This window comes from Temnothorax nylanderi, unplaced genomic scaffold, assembly GCF_030848795.1.
Source record: "Temnothorax nylanderi isolate EJ_2023f unplaced genomic scaffold, tnyl_v1.0 TNYL_tig0491_pilon, whole genome shotgun sequence".
NCBI classification, from domain to species: Eukaryota; Metazoa; Arthropoda; class Insecta; order Hymenoptera; family Formicidae; genus Temnothorax; species Temnothorax nylanderi.
Window position 1 is genome coordinate 63,314 of NW_027249553.1, and position 24,726 is coordinate 88,039.

The 24,726-nt window shown below is 42.2% G+C and overlaps 1 protein-coding gene across 2 annotated transcripts in view; it reads left to right on the forward strand.

Annotated features, from left to right (window-relative positions):
- LOC139783346 (uncharacterized) overlaps positions 1-24,726 on the forward strand; it is an 81,323-nt gene that overhangs the window by 29,345 nt on the left and 27,252 nt on the right. For both annotated transcript variants that reach the window (XM_071722504.1, XM_071722505.1), the window contains exon 2: positions 8,668-8,883. In XM_071722504.1, the coding sequence (XP_071578605.1) occupies positions 8,668-8,883 (216 nt within the window). The remainder of the gene's footprint in view (positions 1-8,667; positions 8,884-24,726) is intronic.

Here is a 24,726-nt window from a genome sequence, read left to right on the forward strand (position 1 = left end):
AAATAGTGGGATCCTCCTCCTGGCTTTTTCGCCATTCCTCCAAATTATCACTTTCGAACACCATGCGTGCGACTGCCTTTTCTATTTCCTCAGTGCTTTTCCTTTCTACTTTTGCACAGTATTCGCAGCCATGCGACTCATGTGAGTCTGGATGCTTCTGGGCCGTCTGGATAATCCACCAGCGTTCTTGTGAAAATGACCTTTTCGATGGATAATCTCGAATTCATATTGCTGGAGTCTTTCCAGCCATCGTGCCAGCTGTCTTTCTAAATCCTTAAAAGACATTAACCACCTTAATGAAATATGATCCGTGCGGATCAGAAATTTTCGTCCCAAAGGTAATGACGGAAAAACTTTATGGAATCAATTATTGCCAACAACTCCCGACGAGTGACACAATAATTTCGCTCAGCTTTGCTGAGGACACGACTAAAAAAAGCAATGACCTTCTCCTTCCTTTCTTGTTTCTGAGAAAGAACCGCGCCAATACCAACATTAGAAGCATCCGTATCTAATACGAACTCGCCATCCTCCTTCGGAAAAGAAAGCACCGGGGAGGAAGACAATATTTGCTTCAATTTTTCGAAAGAATTTTGGAATTTATTTCCCCACACGAACTTAATCTGATTTTCCGTTAACGCGTAAAGAGGCTTGGCCAAAGAAGAAAAACCTTTTACAAATTTACGGTAATATGAACAGAATCTGAGGAAGTTACGTAATTGTTTCTTAGTGTGGGGTGCCGGCCAATCTTTGACGGCAGCAATTTTTTCGGGGTCTGTAGTAACGCCATCCGCAGAAATTACATGCCCGAGGTATTTAATATTTTTTTGAAAAAGAACACATTTCTTTGGGTTAATCTTTAAGTATGCTTCCCGTAAACGTGAAAGTACTGTTTTGAGATTTTTTAACATTTCAACAAAAGTCTTCCCGAAAATGATTACGTCGTCCAAATAGGCTAAACAAATTTTTGATAGCAATCCCCGCAAGACTTTTTCCATCAAACGTTCGAATGTGGCAGGGGCGTTACACAAACCGAAGGGCATCACTGTAAATTACCAGAACCCTCTGTTGATAGAGAAAGCCGTTTTCTCTCTGTCCTCAGGACGGATTTTTATTTGCCAGTAGTGTGATTTCTGCCCAGTGCTCTGAATGTCAACGTGAAGAAATTCAAGCAAGCGCGGGTAAACGGCGGGAGTAACTATGACTCTCGGCGGGAGTAACTATGACTCTCTTAAGGGCCACCTACCTTGAGTGGGGTGGGGGAGGCTGCCACCCTCAGTCTCTTCCTGCCCCGTGGAGCTATAGTTGCTCGTTCGCAAGGAGGCGTAAGATCTTACAGCCTCAAGTCTGCCCCACCTCCAAGTTGGTGCTCGCCGGGTACCCGGCTTGCCGGGTGGCGGACGGGGTTCAGGCGATACGGGAGCACACCCTGGGCTCTCGGCTGATCAAAGTGATCAGTGCTATCGGGTAAATTCCCGTCAGGGCAACGAATAGGTATCTTGGGCCACCATGTACCGAATACCTATTAAATGATCAGCTGATGCGACACATGGTAGTGAGTGGCGACACTCACGACGGCGACTCGTCACACGTGAGCTGGGAGGCGCTCGACACGACTACTGAGGGCGGCGGGGGTGCCCACACCGGAGTATGCTCCGGTGCCCTGCCGAGGAGGCGTTGGACTCTCAGGGGCTGTGGTTAGCTGGATGAGTGGAAGTGTGGGCATCGTGAACGAAAGTTATGCTGGATCTCGTATCCGTGTTGTTTGGGCAACTTGTTGCGCAGAAGAGCGATTCAATTCATACCTGCAGGATCGCTCAGCCAAGTCCCGTTGTTATCAGGAACCGCACTGCCACGAAGCGGTAAGACGCGCCAAAGGCGTGATGTAAATAACCAAATGCCTCGTCATCTAATTAGTGACGCGCATGAATGGATTAACGAGATTCCCACTGTCTCTATCTACTATCTAGCAAAACCACTGCCAAGGAAACGGGCTTGGAAAAATTAGCGGGGAAAGAAGACCCTGTTGAGCTTGACTCTAGTCTGGCACTGTAACAAAAACAAAAAATTACCTGATAGCTGGTCAAAAATATCGTCGATTCTGGGGAGAGGAAATGTCTTTTTCCGTAATGGCATTTTTTTACTCCCCGATAGTCTACACAAAATCTTAAAGTGCCATCTTTCTTTCTCACTAAGACTGCAGGAGAAACCCAGTAATCCAGTCATTTTAGACGAAAATATGGCTTCTGTGCAAAAAAATTCGAAACTACTTTTTTTTTAAATCGCTTTATTTTGTTGTTTTAAATAACATATTAAAAACAGAGAACGATATCGGCAGGGCTAAAAAAGTTATTCAAGATCAAAGGTCACGAAAATCAGTTTTTTGCGAAAATCTCGTTTTGTATGGCTTGGAAGTCAATTAAGGTTATTACAAAAAAGAAAGATCATGAAATTCTGTACAAAAATGGTTATATTCATTTTTCACGTACGATGAACATTTTTAAGAAAAATAAGCGGTGAAGTTTCCGCGCAAGGCGTATGCTCCATTCCGTATAGCCTATACAAAGAATATGTGAGTGTTCTACGATTAGTATATGTATGTATGTATGTATGTGTATATATATATATATGTACAATATATATTGTATATAGTATATTACATATACTATGCTCCATTCGGTATGGCGTATGCATGGAATATGTTAGCTAACTTTACACTAAAATTTATTTTGCTAATAATAATTACATTAATGACCAACAAACGATTCGCATAGAGAAAAATTAAGAAAGTAAAAGTAGGGGAGCCAACTTACTGGAGGTATAAAATATGAGTCCCCTATGTTGCCAATGAGAAGTATAGTAACCTTGAGTGGCAGCTGGCTCGCATTCTATTGTATTGTAGTTATGGGTACCGTTATTTTATACCTGCGAGGGTTAGTAGCTGTACTGTGCGTTGGTTTTCAGTCAGTTTTCAGTCACTTTGTATTTCGCAAACGGTTCATCGTACGTGAAAAATGAATATAACCATTTTTGTACAGAATTTCATGATCTTTCTTTTTTGTAATAACCTTAATTGACCTCCGAGCCATACAAAACGAGATTTTCGCAAAAAACTGATTTTCGTGACCTTTGATCTTGAATAACTTTTTTAGCCCTGCCGATATCGTTCTCTATTTTTAATATGTTATTTAAAACAACGAAATAAAGCGATTTAAAAAAAAAGTAGTTACGAATTTTTTTGCACAGAAAACCTAAAATGACTGGACTACAGGGACTATGTGATTATTCCGTGTGTCCTCATTTCCTCTAAGATTTTATTTACCTCATCTCTCATATGTATTAGAATTCTGCGGGGTACCTGTTTAATGGGAAGAGTCTTTCACATTGATAACATGTTCGACAACATTACAGTTCCCGGCAACAATATCTTGAGAAAATACATCTTCATATTCATTCAAAAAGTCGGTAAAAACCTCTTTCTGCGCCTCTTTCAAATTATAAGAATTGTTTTCGAAAAGTTTATTTAAGATAGAGGGGACTTTTCTAGGATTCTCTATTCGAGAGCAATTAAAAGTTTTTTTCCAATAGACTTAGTATTTCCAAAAGCAAACTCGAAAACATTTTCTAAATTGACCATTTTCAGAAAATCAACTCCTAACAAACATTCATCATTAATTTCCGCCACATACATAAGAATTACAACCGAATATTTACCAATTCCTACTTTCGCTTTGATTTTGAATTCGACTGAAACTTTTTCCCCCGTAGGGTACCTTAAATTGAAATCTTTAACTTGTACTGTCTCTATACTTTTCTTCACCATCTAACTATTTAAAATGGAAATGTCGGAGCCCGTATCTATCTTAAAAAAACAACTCTCTCCTTCCAACTTTCCAAAATAACAAAAATTGCCATGTTCAATTCTCTTAACATTACATTCTACAAAATGATTAACATTCGGGGCATCTTTCTCGCAAGTCGAACTCGCCCCGCCAAGTTCAACTAAACCGAGTTTCCCTCTGCGTCTGGACATTCAGCGCGGAAATGTCCCGTCTTTCCGCAAGTCCAGCACTCCCTCCGGTTGGAAGCAAAATTGTTTCCTCGCCATTTTCCCTTACGGTCGTCACCTTTATTAACTTTCGCTTCGTTTTCTCCCCCTTTCTTTTCTTTTCGAGCGTCTTTTCTCTCCCCCTTTTCGAAATTTCCCTTTCTGTCACATGGTCTTCCGAAATTATCCCCTCTCCTATCAAAATTTTCCCCTTGTGTTATTTTAATCGCTTTTGCTCTTTCTACGGCTAATTATAACGAAGTGACTCCCTCTAACTGGAGAGTCCGCCTCAAGAAGTTGTCAGACAAAGCCGAGACAAACTGGGCACACGCGATCTTATCTCGCACCGCGTAGGGGCACTCGGGATACACCAATCGTGAAAGCCTTTCGAGCTCCGCCCCGAGAGAAGCCAGATCCTCACCATATCTTTGTCTACGGCTCGTGAATTGAATATAATAATTTTAGGACAAACCTCCCTCACCAAAACGTAGCTCTAATTTTGATCTTAATTCCTCGAAACCAAGGCTTTCCAAATTTTCGATAGACTCCAATACCGTCCGCGCTTTTCCCCTCACACTCGCGACCAACGCAACGGACTTCGATGCGTCATCCCAATTATTTGCGCGCGCGATTAAAAGGAATTGGGAGAGGAATTCTCGCAGCGGTGACGTACCGTCAAAAGTGTCGGGCTTTAATTTGTAGCCCAACTTCGCGTTCGCGCCACTTCCGTGTGTCTCTAATGCAAACGCATTCCGCGCCTCCGTATCACCGGACGCTCTTAATAAGGAAGGACTTAGCTGGATAGTTTCCCGTAGCAAACGGAGCTCCTCTTCTCGTGAGCGCAACGACGCGCGACGTGGCGTATTCCTCCTCTCGCAGCGCGTGTTCCTCGCGCAGCAGCCGCACTTCCTGCATAACGGCCTGCAGAGTCGTCATTTCCGCCGTCATTTCCGGGGCGTCCGACTGAGGTGTCGCTGCTCGGAGTCGTTTTCTTGAAAGGGCGGTCAAGGCTATCTCGTCTCGTGTAGCACAGCTCGTCTCTTCTATCCCGGACGAGCCCCCAAAATGTTGCGCTCGCCGCGTCACTCTTTTACTCACTCGCACTCACGCGTTCGCACTCCCGAAGCTCGTTGAAATGAAGGAAACTCTGTGTTAAACGGCAAAACAATCTGAACGTTTATTAAGACTCGTTACAAAGAGCGCGGACACCCGTCCGAACGGTCCAGCGGCTCGAGAACAAATCTGACAGTCGTTGTTTAATCAATCCGGTTCGTTGCTAAAGACGCTTTGCGACTCTCTTGTACCGGGCGTCTCGTTCGAGCTCAGCGCGGATGCAACAATATTTTCAAATGTTATTCTTTAAGTGTGCCACTTTATTATAAAAGTGGACTTCACGATACAACTGATACAAAAATTGTGCCGCTCCATAGCGCGAGACAGTGTCGTGTCTTTTGATACCGTTCTTATAACACAGTTTGTCAAATTTTAAATACGAGAAACAGATCTCATCAAATGCCATCTATCGGATACTTTGAGATGCAATATTCTGATCTGATTATATATAATCTTATATGACTATATAAGTTCATATATGATTATATTATTTTCAGTTTAAATTATAAGGTATGTTTGCAAAATAATACGATTAATATATTTATTTATAAGAACTGTAATATATATTATATAACAGTTTTTTTTCACGAATTATTACAGATAATTTTACTGTTTACGAAAATATTTAATAAAAATTAATGTAATTCATGTCAATTAAAAAAAATTAAGTATCTTATGCAAAATTAGAAAAAAAAGAAAACTTAAAAAACATAAGCAATGAGAAGTGCCGTTTTCGGTCGAAGCCGATCTTAATGCTTAATAATATTTGACAATATCAATTTTATTATTAAATACATTTTTTAGTTTTTTAAACTGCGTGCCAATATGGACTTTGTCGGACTTAAAACGCAATTGTGTAAACTGAAACTAGAAATAATATCTCATATTAATTTGATTGTCAAGTAAAATAATATAATAGAAGAATAAGAATATTTATAACAGTTATACAAACTTATGGATAAATCCGAGTATATGTTTATATATGATTATCTTTAACCTTATAAATATACTTTTACATTATCAGACATAATAATATACAAGCGTATAAAACCATATATGGCTATATAAGGTTATACTTAAAGAGGTTTTATGGAATATATAATCATATATTTTTATATATAGCCATATAATATTGTTCAAGATTATATTTACATTTCTTATATGACCATATATAATTATATATCTACTAATATAAACAAATAAGAGGTATTTTTTCCTGGGTATATAATCATATATGCTCATATATGGCCACATATAATTATATACTCTTATATATGGCCATATAATATTGTTTAAGATTATATTTTCCATTTCTTATATGATCATATATAATCATATATTTACTAATATAAACAAATACGAACTAATATGAACAAATAAGAGGTTTTTTTTCCCGGGCATTCAAGCTTTCTATTCGAGTTTTGCATCCAAGTTCAGTGGGTCCACGATCCAAGTTTCAGTAACTTTTCCTCGGTCCGAGAACTTCGATCAAGTTCTAGCATCGTGGACACAGGCCTTAATTCTTCGAGCCGACTCGATCGCTTGAACGATCGATTTCTCGCTGTTCTCGATCCATTCTCTTCGCTGTTACCTCCACTCCATCGCATCGTCTTGCAACACGGGCCGGTAAACTTCCTTCTCTTTTTACTCTCCTTCGCCCATTCTTCTCCTGATCGCCTTCCTCACCTCTCTCCTCGCTCTCCCTCTATCTTCTTCTCGCGTCACTGCCACCTTCCACTCACTCTCCTTCTCCCTAATCTCACTTTTCATGTTCCTCTTCTCCTGCACTTTCTGGCTCCTTCACGCCATCCTCAGCCTCACTTCCAATCTCCCATCCTCCACGCGTCCTCCCCCATTTACTCCTTCTACTCCGCACCTCCATCACCTCTCTTTCACTCTCCCTATGCCTCCTTTTGCATTTCCTCAACTTGTTTTCTTGTTCCCTCACCAAGGGCTACGGCAAACTCACTATCTGGTAATATATAATAGATTAAAAACGTATACAAATATAAAAGATGTTCAATTATGATCAATGGAGTTATATATCTTCTTGTAAACTAAAGAAGTTGTCACAATACCAACAGTGTTATTGTATTAAAAAAAATGTATATATTACTCATCGTCAGTTGCTCTTATACATAGTTTTATTGATTAATATGAGATACAATTAAGTTATTTGTATCTTATTTTCGAAATGTCAGCTTATTCAAATAATGATATTGTAGCATTTTGCAAAGATAAAAATTTAATATTTTATTAATTTATACAGGGTGTTTTTTAAGTAAGCACGAAATATTGAAGGGAATATTCCGTGGCTTATTTTAGGAAGAAAAGGCTGTATAAACATGTCCTAAACTGCTTCGTTTTCAAAATACATGATGTCAAAGACGTAAGTCTCTGATGGATTGAAAACAGTTTGAAGCAGTTTAAGGCATATGTTTATAGGACCTTTTCTTCCTAAAATAAACCACGGAATATGCCCTTCAATTTTTTGTACTTACTTAGGAAACACCCTGTATCTGATATGTGACATTTCTTCATAATGTCAATAAATGATAGTGTGCGCGAGCGCGGAAGGAATTTCGGCGAAAAGGCGAGAAGAGAATTTAGACGGAATTGCAGTCAATAAATTTAAGTTTGTATTTACAATGTCTTTGGAAGCTTTATACAAATTATTTACAAGTTATTGATTTATATCGAGTCCGCGAGCCACGGGGCAAACCACTCGAGCGAACAATAGAGCCGCACGAGCTACGAGATTTGTCGCTGAAATCAGCGTAGACTAAACGCGAGCCGCGAAAGTCTTTCTATTTCGTGCGCGCTCGAAAGGAATTCTAACACTTTCTTAACTACGAGACTTGGAAGCGAGTGCGGAGAAGCGCGCGGAGGACCGGAGCTTTATCAACTCGAACTCTGAACCCCCGTTCGTGCTCCGAAAATTGCGCGGGGCCAATCGGCTATCGACATTCCGAGACGTAAGCGATTTGGCAAATTTGAACTGCTCAGCCGTTCTCGGGGTAGGAAACCGATCAGCTGTTTTCGAGTAACTCTCTCTCTTTGTCCCGGGTGTTTACCTCTCGCTCAGAGGCCCCGAGACAAAGGAAGAGAATCGGCACGAGCAGAAAAAGCGCGACACAGTTTTTCTGCCTCTGGAAACTGTCGGAAACATGCCGAATATTCTCGGAGACGCGAATATATTTAGCCGTGAAATTTAATGTAAGATTCGAGAAAATCCGAGCGAGGTTTCGAGAGAAATTCTTCTATAATTTTCTAGCTGGATTAAGTCGTTTGATTTCGAACAGATAGTAACATTATTTTACTATTAGAAACTGTTATTTATTACTGGATATTACTAAAAACTTTCATTATTACTACCATGAATTATTATTACTAGATAAATTATTCATATGCACGCAAAGACGTTTGTCATTTTTATGACAAAGTTACATTTAAGAGTCCTAAAATTAAACTGTGGTAACCCTCTTTTGATTTTTTCGCCTTCACAGGGTGATTTGACTGAGGAAGCAGATAGCAACCTTTACATAAATCCTCTAGAGGTAACAGAGAAATGCGGAACTAGTCAGATGAAAAAATCAATTTCTGGTGAAGTCGGTCGAAGCATTATCACTAATACATCGCCTAGCGCTGAATCTTTGAAAGAGGCCAGTAAAGCTAATCTAAATGATATGATACCCAAGCATAGGAAAATTAGGATCCAACAAGTAAGTTCTTTAAAAATTAGTATTTTACATGTGCTTGTCTTAAAATATCCATTTCTTTACTGTACGCAAATGGGCGTATCCCGTCCGAACACGTAACGATTGGACACCGCTCGATCAGACACACACATTGCACGATTGGACACTGAACGATTAGACACCGAACGATTGGACACCGAACGATTGGACACCGAATGATTGGACACCGCACGATTGGACACCGCACGATCGGTTCCACATGGGTTTTCAACTTATCACGCAAACCGAGGTCCACGCTCACCCACCAATGCTTGCGGGGGAGGAGCGTAGCCCTGTCAAATTGTGCAATGTGCATGTCCAATAGTGTGGTCGAATCGTTTTGTGTCCAATTAGTAGGAAAATAGTGAGTGTTCTGTATCGGGTGCTCCGAGGGGGGAGCGGGGCGGGGGGGACTCGAGGGCGAGGGGGTCCTAGGGAAAGAAGGGGGTCAGGGTTTCGGCGAGCGCGTCGGGACATGTTCTATAAACAAATGTCGTCTCGCGTCGATGTTCGGCCGATAGTATTTATAAACAGATATCATTTTACACTTCAGATGCGAGCGAGCGCCTATGACAGGCGGCTATAATTTATGACCTGCGACTAGCATGACGCCGATGTCCTTTTCACTTTTCTTTCTAGGAAGAGTTATCAAGCGCGGGGGGGGGGGGGCATTAGGGTATCGACGAACGATTTTTTGGTGAACATGTGGGTCACAGGTTTACTGGGTCACGTTTTTGCAGCACCGATCGGTTGACGTCGCGCGTTATTTCTTTCTTTCCTTCTTTTCTTTCTCTTCCTCTCGAAAAGGGCTGAAAGTAATAAAATCAAGCCCGTCTTCTCGTTTGCGTTCTCTCTCTTGCGCGCGTCTTCTCGTTCGCGTTATCCCTTCCTCGCGCGCGTCTTCTTGTTCGCGTTCTCTCACTCTCGCGGATGTTCTCTATCGCCTGCGTTCTTACGTTCGCCTTCTCTTTCTTTTATCCACGTATCCTCTCTCGCTCTCATCTTTTTCTCATAAAGTTATAATTAAATGTATAATACTTTATAGCAATACATAATTTTTATATTTTAATAATTTTAATAAATTATTTTAATATCTGAAATTAAGGAGAAGGTAAGTGAAAGAATGAACATAGGAAACACAATACAAAATTTATTTCAGTGTATTTATGAGTACTTTTTATATAAACAATTTTTATTTAAAAAAATTTTTTTTCTTTATAATCGCAATTAAATTTTTAAATGTTATCTGTTTCGAATAACCGGGTGAGGCAAAATATCTCCTCCCGCGCAGACCAAATATTATTGTTATTTTTTTTAATAAGCCGTCTTTCGAATCTCCTCTTTCGTATGTCTAGGATACTCAGAAAATTATTGATTCGGATATCCTCCAACTGCAACCACCCCTGAAAAATAAAATAAATGTTAAAAAATGTTACAATAATAATATTAAAAATATTAAATATGTCACGCATACCTGATCGCGTGGGATCCTACATGTCATATAATTGAACATTTTGAACGGGAAAATTATCAACCCACAGCATCTGTAATGTAGAAAACACACAGTTAATTTAAAAAACTATAAATTAAAATTCACTTGCGAATCACCATACTTACCCCATCGGCGGGATACGTAATTTCGATTATGTCTTGCGCGCGAACCATTTTAATAATAACTTCTTTCGGCCAGTTGTCCGTACACGCGTTTGCAACCGTTCGCGGACTCGATGAGACTGAATTTAACGACGGTTGCAGAACGAAGCGGGGTAAAATGTCGCCAGAGAAAAAAATATGGTAACAGTTTAAAAACGGACAGCTCCTTCCGACGAAAAGAAATTAAGATGAAATATGTCTCGCACTACAATGGCGGGCAAGAATACATAGGGGTCGACGTTCGCAAGAATACATACGTGGGTCGACGTTCGCGTTCTCTGTCGCTCGCGTCTCTTCGTTCGCGTCCTCTCTCGCTCGCGTCCCTTCGTTCTCTCTCGCTCTCATTCCACTTCGCGTTTCTTTTCTTTATAATAAATAATTGGGAAAATTGAAAGATAATAAACTTTTTATCATATAAACATTAATTTATTTATTATGTGTCGCATCGTATACAATATTGTTTAAAGCATAAGCTAATAATTCGCAATCAATAATCGAATTTTTATCAAAAACGTTGCGCAAGATTCTAGCTGCATCACATTTATCGGTTATACAATTTCTTCGTAAAATGGTTACAAATTGATTAAATTTCACATTTACCTCATTTGTATTTTGATACAGCTTGAAATATTCATGTTCGACGCAGTGCTCGAGTTCGAATAAGAAAAGTACGGTCAATGATTTCATATACATGCAATTATTATATAATGTAAGTTTTACAACACTCGCATCACGTATTTTTACGAGTTCTATAACCAGATCTCGAGTCGACATTGATGAAGGTGCGGTTGACTGCAGGAGTCGTTCGATATCCGCACGTCTTTCAATTAGCGCTGTCCACGTCGTATGAGCCAACACCATCTGATTTCCTCGGTTATAACCGAGAAGTAGTTCCACAAAGGACACAGATCCCACGCTGATTCCAATATCCAAATATTTATAAGCTGTTAGTGTCAATGCGTATCGTCTGCCTAGTATACGAACCGCGCGACGCTCCAACGAAATGCTGTAGAAAAAAATAATGAGATTACTTTCAAAATAATACAATTCGCAAAAAGATATAAAAATATAAAGCTCTATAAATTAAACAAAACTTACTTGTTTTCACACGTTGGAGTTTCATCATCATCGTGAATCGGTACGTAATAATTCATACGTCTACTGCCACTGTTGCCGCCGTTGCTTCCTTCAACGGAATACATTCTTTCTCTCGGTTATGAGAAGTAAACACCGTTCGCACAAGCAGTCGATACGAGACTAGTCGTATAAAATTAATCGAATATACGCGGCAACTTCCAAAACTATGATGAAGGAGGGGGAAATTAATGTTTTTGGAACGCGCAATCAGCGCTCTGAAATTTAGGAGAGGGGACTAAGGTAGGATGTTCGAGATCATGATAATCGCGTGTCAGCGCAAACACGCTTTCGTTAAAATGTAAAGTGAAGTCGCATTTAAGAGATTATTAAAGCAATCGCATAAAGATATCGCATCAAGTATAGCATGGATCTTCCCCTTTTCGCGTTCCTGAACATTCGCGAACATTACAATAACGCTGCCACGGTCAACCAGACGACAAACAAAGTCAAGTAACCGCTCTTACACAAAGGAAAGATCCATGCTGTAAACATAGCAATCGAAAACATGTAACGAGCACTTCGGATCTCCAACCGAAACCGTGACGTAAGCGCGATGACGTTGGCCACCGATGGCCAATCACCCTCCCGAAATCATTTGCAACCAGCCTGGAGGGAGTTTCGACTCGGAGGTAATAAAGGGACCGCCGACGCGTCGCGGGATCGATTTCGCTCGCAGATCACCGCTAGTACACCGCTTTTCTATACCGCTACCGCACGTTTTGTTGAAACCGCTTATTTCGCTCACCGCCTAGAATCACACGCTCTTCTTTGTCGAAGTTCACCCGCTTAGAATCACCGCTCGTGCCTTCCGCTTAAACGCTACTCGCAATCCACTCTCGACCCCGAATTAGCTTGTGCAGCTAAATTCTCTGCTTTTCGCTGTGATAGATTCAGTGCGCGCTATCACTCACGGCTCTGAACTCTGTAAATAATTGTACATATTAGACTTTGAATATACTTTGTTTTATTTTCGTGTATTTCTGGACTTGCTGTTTTCTTTGTGGTCGTCTTCTACCTCGCGCTATCTCGCGCTACCGCGCACTCTCGAACATAGGATGTTTTTTTTATTAAGACGTATACCCCCCCCCCCTTCGCATGACATCAACCGCGAAACATGTTCAGACATGTTTGCTGAAACCTGATACCTCCCCTCAAAGCTCTTGAGTTAGAATTCGTCACGTATACCTACTTATTCTTTAATTTGGGGGGGAGGGGGGACATTCGAACAGCGTTAAAAAAACGTAAAAAACGCTAACATCTATCAACCACTAACAACTAATGGGAGAGGGGAAAAGGAAATTAAACATTGTAAAATTTATATTTTTTATTTAAAAAAAATTACATCTCGCTCTGGCGTCGCGACCACCAGTTAAATATTTTTAATACATTTTGCAATGCGCAATTCTTAACATGTTTTCCACATCGCACAGTATTGGTAACATCTAAATTATTTAAAGATTCGACATCTTCGTAATCCGCATCCAAAGTCTCGATGGTTAAGTTTTTTCTCGCGTAATTCTCGAGCAGATCCACCAGCCATTCTCGTTTCTGGCATCCCTTGACGTACACGAGAGTCGGCATCTCGTCGTCGTCGTCCTCTTGCTCACCGAGCACGGCCGATGTAATTAAACGTTTCACCATGCTGTACGGCACGTTTCCGTCTTCCCATCGTAATCCATGGTGATTGCGAATCAACCAGGAAGCACATAACTTGTCGAATTTTGTAAGGAGACTCCACGGCATGGGGCATGTAAAGATGTAATGCGCCAGAACGGCCCCGTTTCTCAGCACCGCTACCTCTTTTACGACAAATTTCATCCCGACGATGAATCCTTGCAGATCGACGAACGTTGGCGCGATCATGATGCAACGAAGGAACGATCCGTACTGTATCACATCGCGATACATCTGTCTCTCTTGTATCAAAATTTTTACCGACATTACAATTTACGTGAGTTTGCGCACTACGTTTGACAACGGACAGTATTCGATTACGCGGTCATGCAAGATGAGACAATAGGAGGTAGTATTTGCAGGCACGTTTTCTTTACAGTCAAATTTTATTCACACATCCACGGTGGCGCTCTTGACGGACTTGTTTTGTCGGGAGCAATCGATGATGACGAAAGGTCCAAGCGTCAGAAATGTAGTCAAATTGAGAAACGTATCGTAGCGATCGTATCCGTAATAAGCTTTACGAAAACGCGCATACATATCATAAAGAAGGGCGTATCGATTTTTGTCAAAATCTAGATTTAAGTCATCGTATGGATAAGATTCAGAGTTTAGATAAAGCTTGATATTGGTCAAGTTACAGTGATTAAAATAGCTAATATTTTGAGCCATGATATTTTTGCGACCGGTCTGCAGCGCAAAGATAACGTATCGCGGTTTCTCTAACTGAGTCGCGGTCTTGACGGCCCACGAATGCTTGGTCGTGCTCTGCAACAGGGGGTACTCGTACAGATCCCACGAACGAAAACTGACACTAAGATATTGTCCGCTTCCCAAGGCCCGTAACATGGACAGTTTATTGACCTTGTTTAACGTAATTTGAGGCATTCGCCACTGTACTTTGAACAATTCGATTTCCGGCTCAATCGCCGGATTGTCGTCGTTACGCGCTTGTATCAAAATTAATTAGTGACGAGCGTTAACAATCACGCGTTTGTAATCCTCGCAAAAGCCTAACAATGTGTAGAGCGGAACGCAAAAATTGAAATATCCTTCCGAGCGGGTAGATGAAATGTTCCATCCAGCATTCCGCAACATCTCCGCCTTGTCGTACGTTATCGATACATAGTTCTTGATAGTACTGGTTATTCCAACGTTTCTGCTGCGATCAATCTCCACGCCGTTGAGCTCGTATCGAATTTCATCGAACATGAACGCCACGCAATTAGTTACAAGCGTTGTCACAGACTCGTTATTCCTTTTCTTTACCACCAATCTTCCTTCGACGTAGAGAAAGCTTTCGCACGGCAACGTGTATAAATCTTGTTGTTGTATGGGTACATCTTATCTCGTCGTTGTGTCCAAACGTCGTATTGGCGTACGGATTGTACGTGTGTTTCAATCTTGACGACACTGTCGTCAAAGATCGGTTCACCTCCAATGTTAAGGATATCGGCCATGCTTCCTCAGATATTTCGCAAGGCGAATCCCAAAGATCGTAGAAATTCAATGTTCGATGCGGTGAGCTTCTTTCTCGTCTCTTTTTTAGCGCCACCGAATGTTGATCGGATGATATCGTCGACCGCTGCCGTAAAGATATTCTTATCTCTCGCGTGCTCCGAGTCGTTCAGTACGAGCATCTCATATGTCGTCCGTACACTCGCGCGCGTTATCGCTGTCGCAGTCGTACGTGCAATCTGACGGTGATCTCTTCTCCTCGAAAATCAATCAATCGATCGTCTTGATCCACAACGCGAATCGTTAGGTCCGTAATGCTCCGTACGGTAATCGGCAGGTAAATGATCTGTGCCGGCGTTTCCGATATCTTATATCCTGGTGGCATGCTCGGTGAAAACTCGTGTATCGTGTGCACGTACTTGTCGTTGCTGTACGCGCCCGCGGTCACGTTACCCTCTACGCAAATGATGTTTACGCTAATGATATTTATCGGTACGTCCGATTCGTACCATTGTCGCGGCTCCAGCACGCGATTCGTTGAAAATCCCAGCAGCGATCCAATGTTGTTCGGTTTGTTAAAGTTTACTCTAAAAGCGCACTTGATCTCGCTCTTTATCGTATTGTTGTTGGCACAAATAATCAACAGATACTCTTTATCTTCGTCGACGTGTTTCTTTCTCGCGACATTATTGGATTGATCCCGTAAAATAACGCGTTTTAGATACGTGTTTATATCACGCAATTCGTACGATCCTTCGGGAATGGTAATTTTCTTGTCGTCAAAGTAGAATTTATTGTTCGAAGAATTCACGTTCGGTATCGTGTAGTAGGTTTCATTTGTCAGGCCGAGCTCGTAATCGCCATCGCTCAAGTCCACGGCGGGAAAGTAGCTTACCGCGAGGATGCTACTCTTGCCGGTGAGCGTGAATGTCAGCGACATGTTTGAATGAATACTGAGTTCAAACAGCGCGACGGTGGTCTTTAAATTGATCGTCAACCGTCTGTAGAAAGCGCAGACACAGTTGTCCGCAATTGCTTTGATCGTATCGTTGAAAAGGCGTGCGATTGTACTCTATCTTCGTCACGTTGTTCTTTAGATACAGCACCAATTCCCTCGGCGGTCGAAGATTGCCAAAACTGTCGAAATATATGGCTCGATCTCCCCTCTTCGCGTACGCCACCCAGTGAGTACCCGGTCCCTCGGCGTTATCCAAATTCACGATACCACTCTTGTTTCGACGCACTCCCTCTGTTGGTAAAGCAGTACGCATGAAAATACCTCTAAAATATGGAATGCGCATACGCTTTGCCAGTTTTTGTAGTTGTACGTTGGTTGTTACACCCTTGGGAATTTTTAGTATCTCCGCGACTTTTTTTTTCTTCTTCAATGCCACTCCTTGCCCACGTTTGTACGGAGCGAGATAAAGTCCATGACTTTTCATGGCGCGATTGTGACGTTTTAATTCTTCCAGCTGACGCTGCGCGGCTTTGTTATCGTTCACGGCCTTTACGACTCCCGCCGCTCCGCCGACCAACGAGCCGAGAACTCCTAACAACGGTAGAATCATTACGCCGCCTCGTTTCGCCACCGAAAGTATTCGTCTGTTCGATACTCTCTTCTTCTTCTTCGTCTTCTTTGTTTTCAAACCCATACCGAATTTCGACTTAGCCTTCATGGTCGCCCAGACGGCTGTAGCGGCAGCTCTCTCTCCGAGAGTCGAATCTTTCGCGGTGTTGTGCCGTACCTTGGATCGCAGGGTCGGCACTGAGTTTTTTTGGATCCGCCGGGAGGAAGGAGAATCACTTAACCAGTTTCTTGGTCGAACGATGTTTAATAAAGTTATTATTTGAATGATACAGATATCTTCTTACTTCGCTGCCCTGACTTGCGGGCGTTCACAATATAATAGGTTACGTTCGGTCGTGCGCGATATAGCCTTTCGTTCTAGACTGTCCGCCGCTTCTTGGAAGGGCGGGCTTTTATCTCCTCGCGCATTAGCTTCCGCGATGCTGACTTAGCTATCAGCGCTTTTGCTTCCGGGCGAGTGACCTGGATGCCGCTTGCAAAACCCGGAATGCCACCTCAGGTGAGTTTGGCAAGATCCGGAAGTAGCGCTGACAGCTAGGTGTCGTAATTAGGGCGCGGTGACTTTCGCCACACAACATCCCTCCCCCCGTGGAAAAAGAAAACTGAGGTATGAAGTTTTCGTCACTACTTCCTTTTTCCATGGAAGTTACATCATATTACAGCTTATTTTTCTAGTTGTTTGCGGAAGTCGCGTCGTGTGTCTTTCCTTGTTCTTTTCTTTATTATCCACATGATCGTTACCACAATTCCTATTATAATGACAACTATGGACACGGAGCCCACGGGATATATTACATTCTTATTGGATAAAAAGCTGACTTGGTTGTTTTCTAACTCCTCGTCTACTTCTTCGAGATTTAGGCTTAGTTTTGTTAGTTCTACGGGATCATTGATCACTGGCTCTAGTCGTAGTTCTGTTTCTGACTTTTTATTATTTCCAAAATTCTCAGTTACTGATTTGAAGGTCAAGTTAAATTGTGGTAAATGCATTTGTATGTACTTGGCGTACTCTTGTTTTTTAGTTCGTAGTGTCAAGTCTGTCGTGGTCAGTCTACAATTTTCGTTTAGTCTAATTTTCCCTGTTCTATTAATTTCAATTTTCTTTTCGGCTTGATCATTGCACTGTACGGTTATATATTGTTTGTACGGAGTAGAAAATAACCATGTCTGTGGTTCTGCTAACGTAATCCAGAACGTCACATTCGAGAGAATGTGACGTCGCTCGCAATTATCTTTTTGTACTCGGATATAAATTTGCACCTTGCAGGGTGCGTGAGCTGTTACGAAATATACGGGGTATTTTGTGTCGCATACGAATGTTCTGTCGGCATGTATGCATATGTCTAAATCGCTTTCCTTTAGTATTAAGTAATTTCGGTTCTCTTTATTTATGGCTAATAGGGTGTGTGAGATTTTAGGAATTATAAATATGTTTTTGTTGTCGTGCACTGGTAGGGAGGTTATTCGCACGATTTCGTAATCTGGGTAGGTGATAATTGAGAATGTCAGGATCGTGTACATGTTGGGGTTGTCATAATAGGCGTTTAACTCTACGAATTTTTCGATAGTGCTCCAGTTGTTTATTTGTACCTTGAAAGGGAAGTGTGCCCCTCGGGATAGGTGGGTCGTCGCCTCTTTTAGTTCCGCCACCAAGGTTTCGAGTGGTAATAGACGAATGAGAATTATTCCCTTTTTTGCGTACGTGAGATATTCTAAAGTGTCTTCCACGTCGCTTACTAACTTTGCGGTTATTGTGCTTACTACTAGAAGGTGCTCGTCTAATTCTTCGCGGCGTACTAACTTTGCTACTCGTTGTTGTACTCGTCTCGTGACATTTGCTATTAAATTTTCATTCTTATTTACTGTCTGTTCTAACGTCTCCATGTGACCTAACGTGGCGTTTATAATTTTTATTTGATGCCTCGCCGCGTGCTGTATTGTTTTCTGTTGATTGTTTAGTGTTTCTAATTGTTCTTGTATTCGTCGTGCGTCGTCGGCGTCCATTGTCCCAAATAAGGTTTTACCTATGCTACCTATTGCGTCTATTAATCCGCGTCGATTTGTTGTTACCTTATATACTGTCTGTAATCGTAAGAGTAGTTGTGTCAGTTTAGTGTTACTGTCTTCTGTTACGCGGAGGATATTGTTGCAAGCGTCTCGGTTGTCATCGTCGGCTTTTCCGCATAGCCCTTTGATTTGTTCAATGTAGTTTTGCAGTAGGTGGTATCTTACTTCAAATGCTGCAACATCGATTCTGATGACCAGTTTCCATGTCGCTTCTTTTAACTGCATGGTTCCAATTTTCTCAAAATAAAGTCCTGGTTCGTTGTTAAATGATGTCACCTCGTACGATGGCATCGGTTCGGGTGTCATTTCTCCCACTAGGTGAAATATGATGATCGGTATCCTGTAATGGGAATACTATCTTGGACTTGGTGTTATTTTTATCGCATTTTTTGCTGGCTATGGCTGTCGTTTTTTTTATTTTTTTTTATTTAGCGAGTTGCTTCAGTCTGAAGTTTGTTTCGGTTTCGTACGTTTCGTGCAAGTTTTAATATCATGGCTCCTCTTGAGCGTTTTGTGCCCGTTCGAGCTGTTGTGACACCGGAGGAGCTTCGTACTGACGAGGAAGGGAATGGGGTTACCCCCCCGGTCTTAGTAGTGCCCGAGAGGTCAGAGTATCCAGGCCTTATTTCGGGCCGCGTCCGTTACACCGCTGGTATGCGAGAGTTTTGGGTTGAGCCAGGTCGACGTGCACCGGATATTGATGATGATGAACTCGGCGCTACAGCCCGGTGTGGGCCTTGGCCTCCCTCTCGACGCCCTTCCATTCCTCCTTACTCCGCACCTTCTCCCACCAATGTCTAACCCTCATGGTCTTCAGGTCCTCCTCCAGGTCTTGCACCCATCTTTTCCTTGGTCTTCCACGTCCCCTTCTTCCCTCCATGTTTCCATGGAGCAGTTTTCTTGGCAGCCTTTCTTCACTCATCCTCTCTACATGACCCAGCCAAGCTAGCCGGCGTGACTTTACGAATCTTACTATATCTTTCTCCTCAATGGCCAACTCTATCTCTCTGTTCGTTCTTATTCTCCAAATTTCACCTTCCTTCACAGGGCCATATATCCTTCTTAGGATTTTCCGCTCAAATATACGTAAAGCTTTCTCATCGTCAGCTGATAGAGTCCACGCTTCCGATCCATAAGTCACTACCGGCCTGATAAGTGTCCTGTATAGTTTGAGCTTCAGGTGCCTGGACAAGAGGGTCGATTTCAGGAGCTTACTGTTGGCAAAATAGGCTCTATTCCCAGCCATTATCCTTTTTTTAATCTCTTCTGTCATTGAGTTCTCGCAGTTTAGATCAGTACCAAGGTATTTAAAACATTTTACACTTTCAAAGTGGTACTTCCCAAAGGGCATGTTTTGTGTCGTTCTTCTATGCCCCTGTGTTGACATCTTCATATATTTAGTTTTTTCCTCGTTAACTCTAAGTCCCATCTTTTGGCTCTTCTCTTCGAGGGTCTTAAAAATTTTCTTGAGAGCATCTAAGTTCCGTGCCATTAATACTATGTCATCCGCATAAGCAAAAGCCTGTTTGGATTTATTTATTATAGTCCCTTTTACTTCTAGCTTTTTTATTGCTGCATGTAGGGCTAGATTGAACAGTGCCGCAGAAAGGGCGTCTCCCTGTCTTACTCCTGTTGTTATTTCGAAGGATCCGCTGGTCTTTCCTCCAATGTAGGCTTTAGCTTGGGATCCTTTCATAGTCATCTCGGCTAACTTAATAATCTTCCTGGGAACCCCAAACTTCTCTAGGGCTTTCAGCATCTTTCCTCTGTTGATACTGTCGAAGGCTTGTCGGAAATCGATGAATAACATGTGCAGGTCGACATTGTACTCGTAACATTTCTCCATGGACTGTCTCATTACGAAGATCTGGTCGATTGTGCTTCTTCCAGGTCTAAAACCGCACTGGTATTCTCCAAGAATTTCCTCAGCATAGTCGTTCAATCTTTTTAGTAGTATACTTGAGAAGATCTTATAGATGACGTTAAGTAATGTGATCCCTCTGTAGTTTTCACACCGTAACTTATCTCCTTTCTTAAAAATAGGGCATATAAAGCCAATTTTCCACTCCTCCGGCATTTCTTCTCTTTCCCAGATTTCACAAATCAGACTATGTATTTTTTTGGTTAAAGCTCGTCCCCCATATTTTAATAGCTCAGCCGTAAGTTGATCCTCTCCTGGAGCTCTTCCATTCCGCTGGCGTTTCATCGCTTCCTCTACTTCCTCTAGTAGGGGTATAGTAATCTCTGGGTCTACATTCATGTGCAGCACTTCCTCGTTCACTTCACTCTCTTCGTCTCTCTCTTGGACGTTCAGTAGTTCTGCAAAGTACTCCGCCCATCTTTCCAGGACTTTTTCCTCCTCTCCTATCAGTTTCCCATTTTTGTCCTTGCATGAGTTTGTTCTTGGCTGGAATTCCTTTGTCATCCGTTTGGTTGCTTGATATAACTTTCTGCTTTCATTCTGTGTGTTCAGTTCTTCAATTCTCTCCATATATCTCTTCAGATGCGCCTTTTTCTTTTTTCGGAGTGTTTTCTTTGCTTGTCTTCTACTTTCTCTGTATTTTTCATAGTTTTGTCTTGTTTTCCTTTGGAACATAGTCAATCTGTCTGCATTCTTCCGTTCAATTTCTGCTCTGCACTCATCATCAAACCACTCCTCATTTCTCGTTCTCTTCCTCTCTCCTACAGTCTCTCTGGCGGTCTCCTTGATAGCTCTCTTGATTTCGTCCCATTTTCTCTTCACCGTATTGTTCTCTGTCAGATCTTCCTGTCTTTCTTCCAGTTTCTCGTTCAGCGTGTCCTGATAGTGGTTGAGAATCTCCGGCTGCCTCAATTTTTCTATGTCCCAATGCGTTTTCCTGAGTCCTTTATCACATTCAACATTCGATAATCTCTCTCTGAGTCGAGCCTTTACTAAATAGTGGTCTGAGTCACAGTTTGGGCCTCTTGCTGACCTCACATCAATCATCGACGATGCATGCCTTCTTGACACCAAGACATGATCAATCTGATTGATTACTCCAGTACCTGGCATTTTCCACGTTCCTTTGTATATGTTTTTCTTTTCGAAACAAGTGCTTTTGATTATCAATTCATTGCTTTCCGCTAACTGGGCTAACATCTTACCGTTTGTATTTGTCTTAGCATGTAAGGAGTGTTTTCCAGCTACATGCTGTAAAAAATTTTCTCTACCTATTTTTGCATTGAAATCTCCAAGAAGAATCAACACATCATACTTAGGTATCTTGCTGCATTCCCTGCCCAGTTCGTCATAGAAAGCGTTCTTCTCCTCCTCATTGGCATCCTCTGTAGGCGCATAAGCCGAGATAATGGATAGGTTTCTAAAGCGACCTTTAAGCCTTAGTTTGCACATTCTTTCTCCTAGTGGTTCAAATCCAAGGTAACTTTTCTTCATTTTGGAGTTAATGATGAAGCCTGTTCCGCGTTGTCCCGTTCTTGTTTCGGATCCGCTATAGAACATGGAGTAGTTTTTCTTGTCTATTCTTCCGTTACCCTTCCACCTCACTTCTTGTATAGCCACCACGTCCATCCCGTATCTCAGTACCTCTTCAGCAACCTCCATCATTTTTCCTGCCTGTAACATGGTTCTTACATTCCACGTCGCCAAGGTCAATTCCATATTCCTTTTTCGAGTCCTTGAGTTTTTGCTGTGTTCGTCACCAGTAAATCCATCATTCCGAGGCATCTCTGAGGGTTTCGTAACAAGAGGTTTTTCCGAGGTGGGGTTGTTAACCCCACGCCCAACCCCCAACCTGGAGGACCAGTTCCCTTCTCTTTCGTTCCCCCGTCTTCCCCAGGGGTTGTTTATCCTGGCTCCAACGGGGGTTAACAGCACCACCGCTTGAAGGCGAGATAGGGTGGAGTATGAGAGGTGAGAGGTATCATTTCCAAAGATCTACCATTCGGTGCACTTCACTACTCCCTACGGTGCCGCACCGGATATTATAATGCTGTTTTTGATGCTCGCCGAGCTTCGTTTTCGTTTCATAGGCCTGGGGCCTGGTGTTCCCCGTCGGGGTTAACGTAAGTTTTGCTGACGTCTGTCCGCTTTGGGTTGCTCTTCTAATTTTTCTGCACGATTTCGCGTCAGTTGGCTGCTACCTTTGAGCAGAGTTAAGTGTTTTTGTTCGCGTTCTGCTTCTTAATTATGCGGTGCTTTCGGTGCTCACGACATTTTGCTCCCTTCACATGCGATGCCTGCCAGCGAGTATATTGACTGATGGATTCGCGGGTAGCGGCTGCTGTGGATCGCGAGGCACCCCAATCGCCCCCTCCTCCTTATGATGAGGTGGCCCGTCCTGGCACTGTGGTGCCCATCTTCCTGTTGCGGGTGACGCTGCACACCGCAACAGGACACAGGGACGTGGTCCTAGTTCGTCCTCGTCGAGAGTGATATTTTAGTAAGTCTTACTACTGTATATTTTTTTTGCTTATTTATACTGCTTATTTCTACTGCTTATTGTTGGTATTCCGTTGCGCGCGAGGCCTATTCTTCGATAAATGCTTTTAGCCAATTTGCATGCACGCGTATCGTCTTGCGCTTTATTTTAATTGTATAATTTACGTCACTGTGTTTTTCCACAATCACGTATGGCCCTATCCATTGTGATTCGAGCTTTTTTGATCGTCCGCGTCGTACTGTTTCGTCGTGTAACAGTACCTTGTCACCTACTTTGAATGTTTCTTTATTACATTTTTTATCGAATTGCAATTTCGCTTTCACTTTTTCATCTTTAGTGTGTTCTCTCGTGACTTGGCTCGTTGAGCGAATTCGTTCTCGCAATTCCTGCGCGTAATCTTCGTATGAATACGTCAATTTTGGGGGCTTAGCTAGTGTTGTCGGTAGGTTCGCTCGATGTCCGTAGATAAGTTCAAACGGCGTAAACCCTGTTGTAGTATGAGGTGTTGTGTTGTAGGTAAACATCGCGTAGGGTATCCACTCATCCCAATCGGTCTGATCTTCATTTATGTAATGCCTCAAGTATTCTGCTAGAGTGCGATGTGACCTTTCCAACGCTCCGTTACTCTCGGGGTGGTATGCTGTCGTCTGGATTTTTTCGATTTTTAATAGCTTGCACATATTCTTAAATATTTCACTCATGAAATTTGTTCCTTGGTCCGTGAGAATTTTCTCCGGTATCCCGTGTTCCAAGACTATTTTCGTGACGAAAGCTTTTGCGACTGTATTTGCTTCCTGGTTTTCTACGGGTATCGCTTTGCTGAATTTCGTTAGGTTATCTTGAAATGTGAGGAGGTACTTGTTTCCGTTATTCGTAACCGTTAACGGGCCTACTATATCGAGCGCGCATTTCTCGAATGGTCGCTCGGGTGTGTCTGTAATGGTCAATGGCATTTTCGTTTTCCGGCTTAATTTATTTTTCTGGCAATACTCGCACTTGCTTATATAATTTTCTACATCCGTCGTTATTCCGCGCCAATTGTGTTGTAATCGGATGCGGTTTAGTGTTTGCGTGACTCCCTGGTGCCCTCCTGTAGGCGAGTCATGATATTCGTATAGTATCTGCTGCTTTTCCTTTTCGGTATACTCCTTCGGAGTGTTCTCGTCTTGCTGTGTCATATGCACGGCCGATGCCTCCGTTATCGGGTTTCGGCTTAACGCGTCGGCGTTCAGATTACTTTTTCCGGCTTTGTGTACGATCTCGTAGTCGTACTCTTCTAATTTGAGTCTCCATCTGATTAGTCTCGAGCCGGGGTCAGTAACATTGAACAGCCATATCAACGGCTTGTGATCTGTTATTATTTTAAATCTGACACCATATAAATAGAGACGGAAATGTTTAACCGCCCACACGATGGCTAATAGCTCTTTCTCTGTTGTATTGTAATTCTGTTCCGCCTTGCATAGTACTCGGCTGGCGTACGCGATCGGTCGATCATGGCCTACTGTCCCCTGTGAGAGCGCGGCTCCGATGGCGTAATCTGACGCGTCGGTGGTTACCAAGAATTCCTTGTCGAACTCAGGGTAATTCAATACCGGTGCCGTTGTTAATTTTTCTTTTAGTAAATCGAACGCGTTTTGCTGTTCGATTGACCAATTAAACTTTTCTCCTTTCTTTGTGAGCTTGGTCAAGGGCTTGGCTATTTTTGAGAAATTTTCAATGAATTTCCGATAGTATCCGGCTAGACCGATGAAAGATTGTATGTCTTTTACTCTTCTCGGGGTCGGAAATTCTTTTACCGCTTGTAATTTAGACGGGTCCGGTGATATC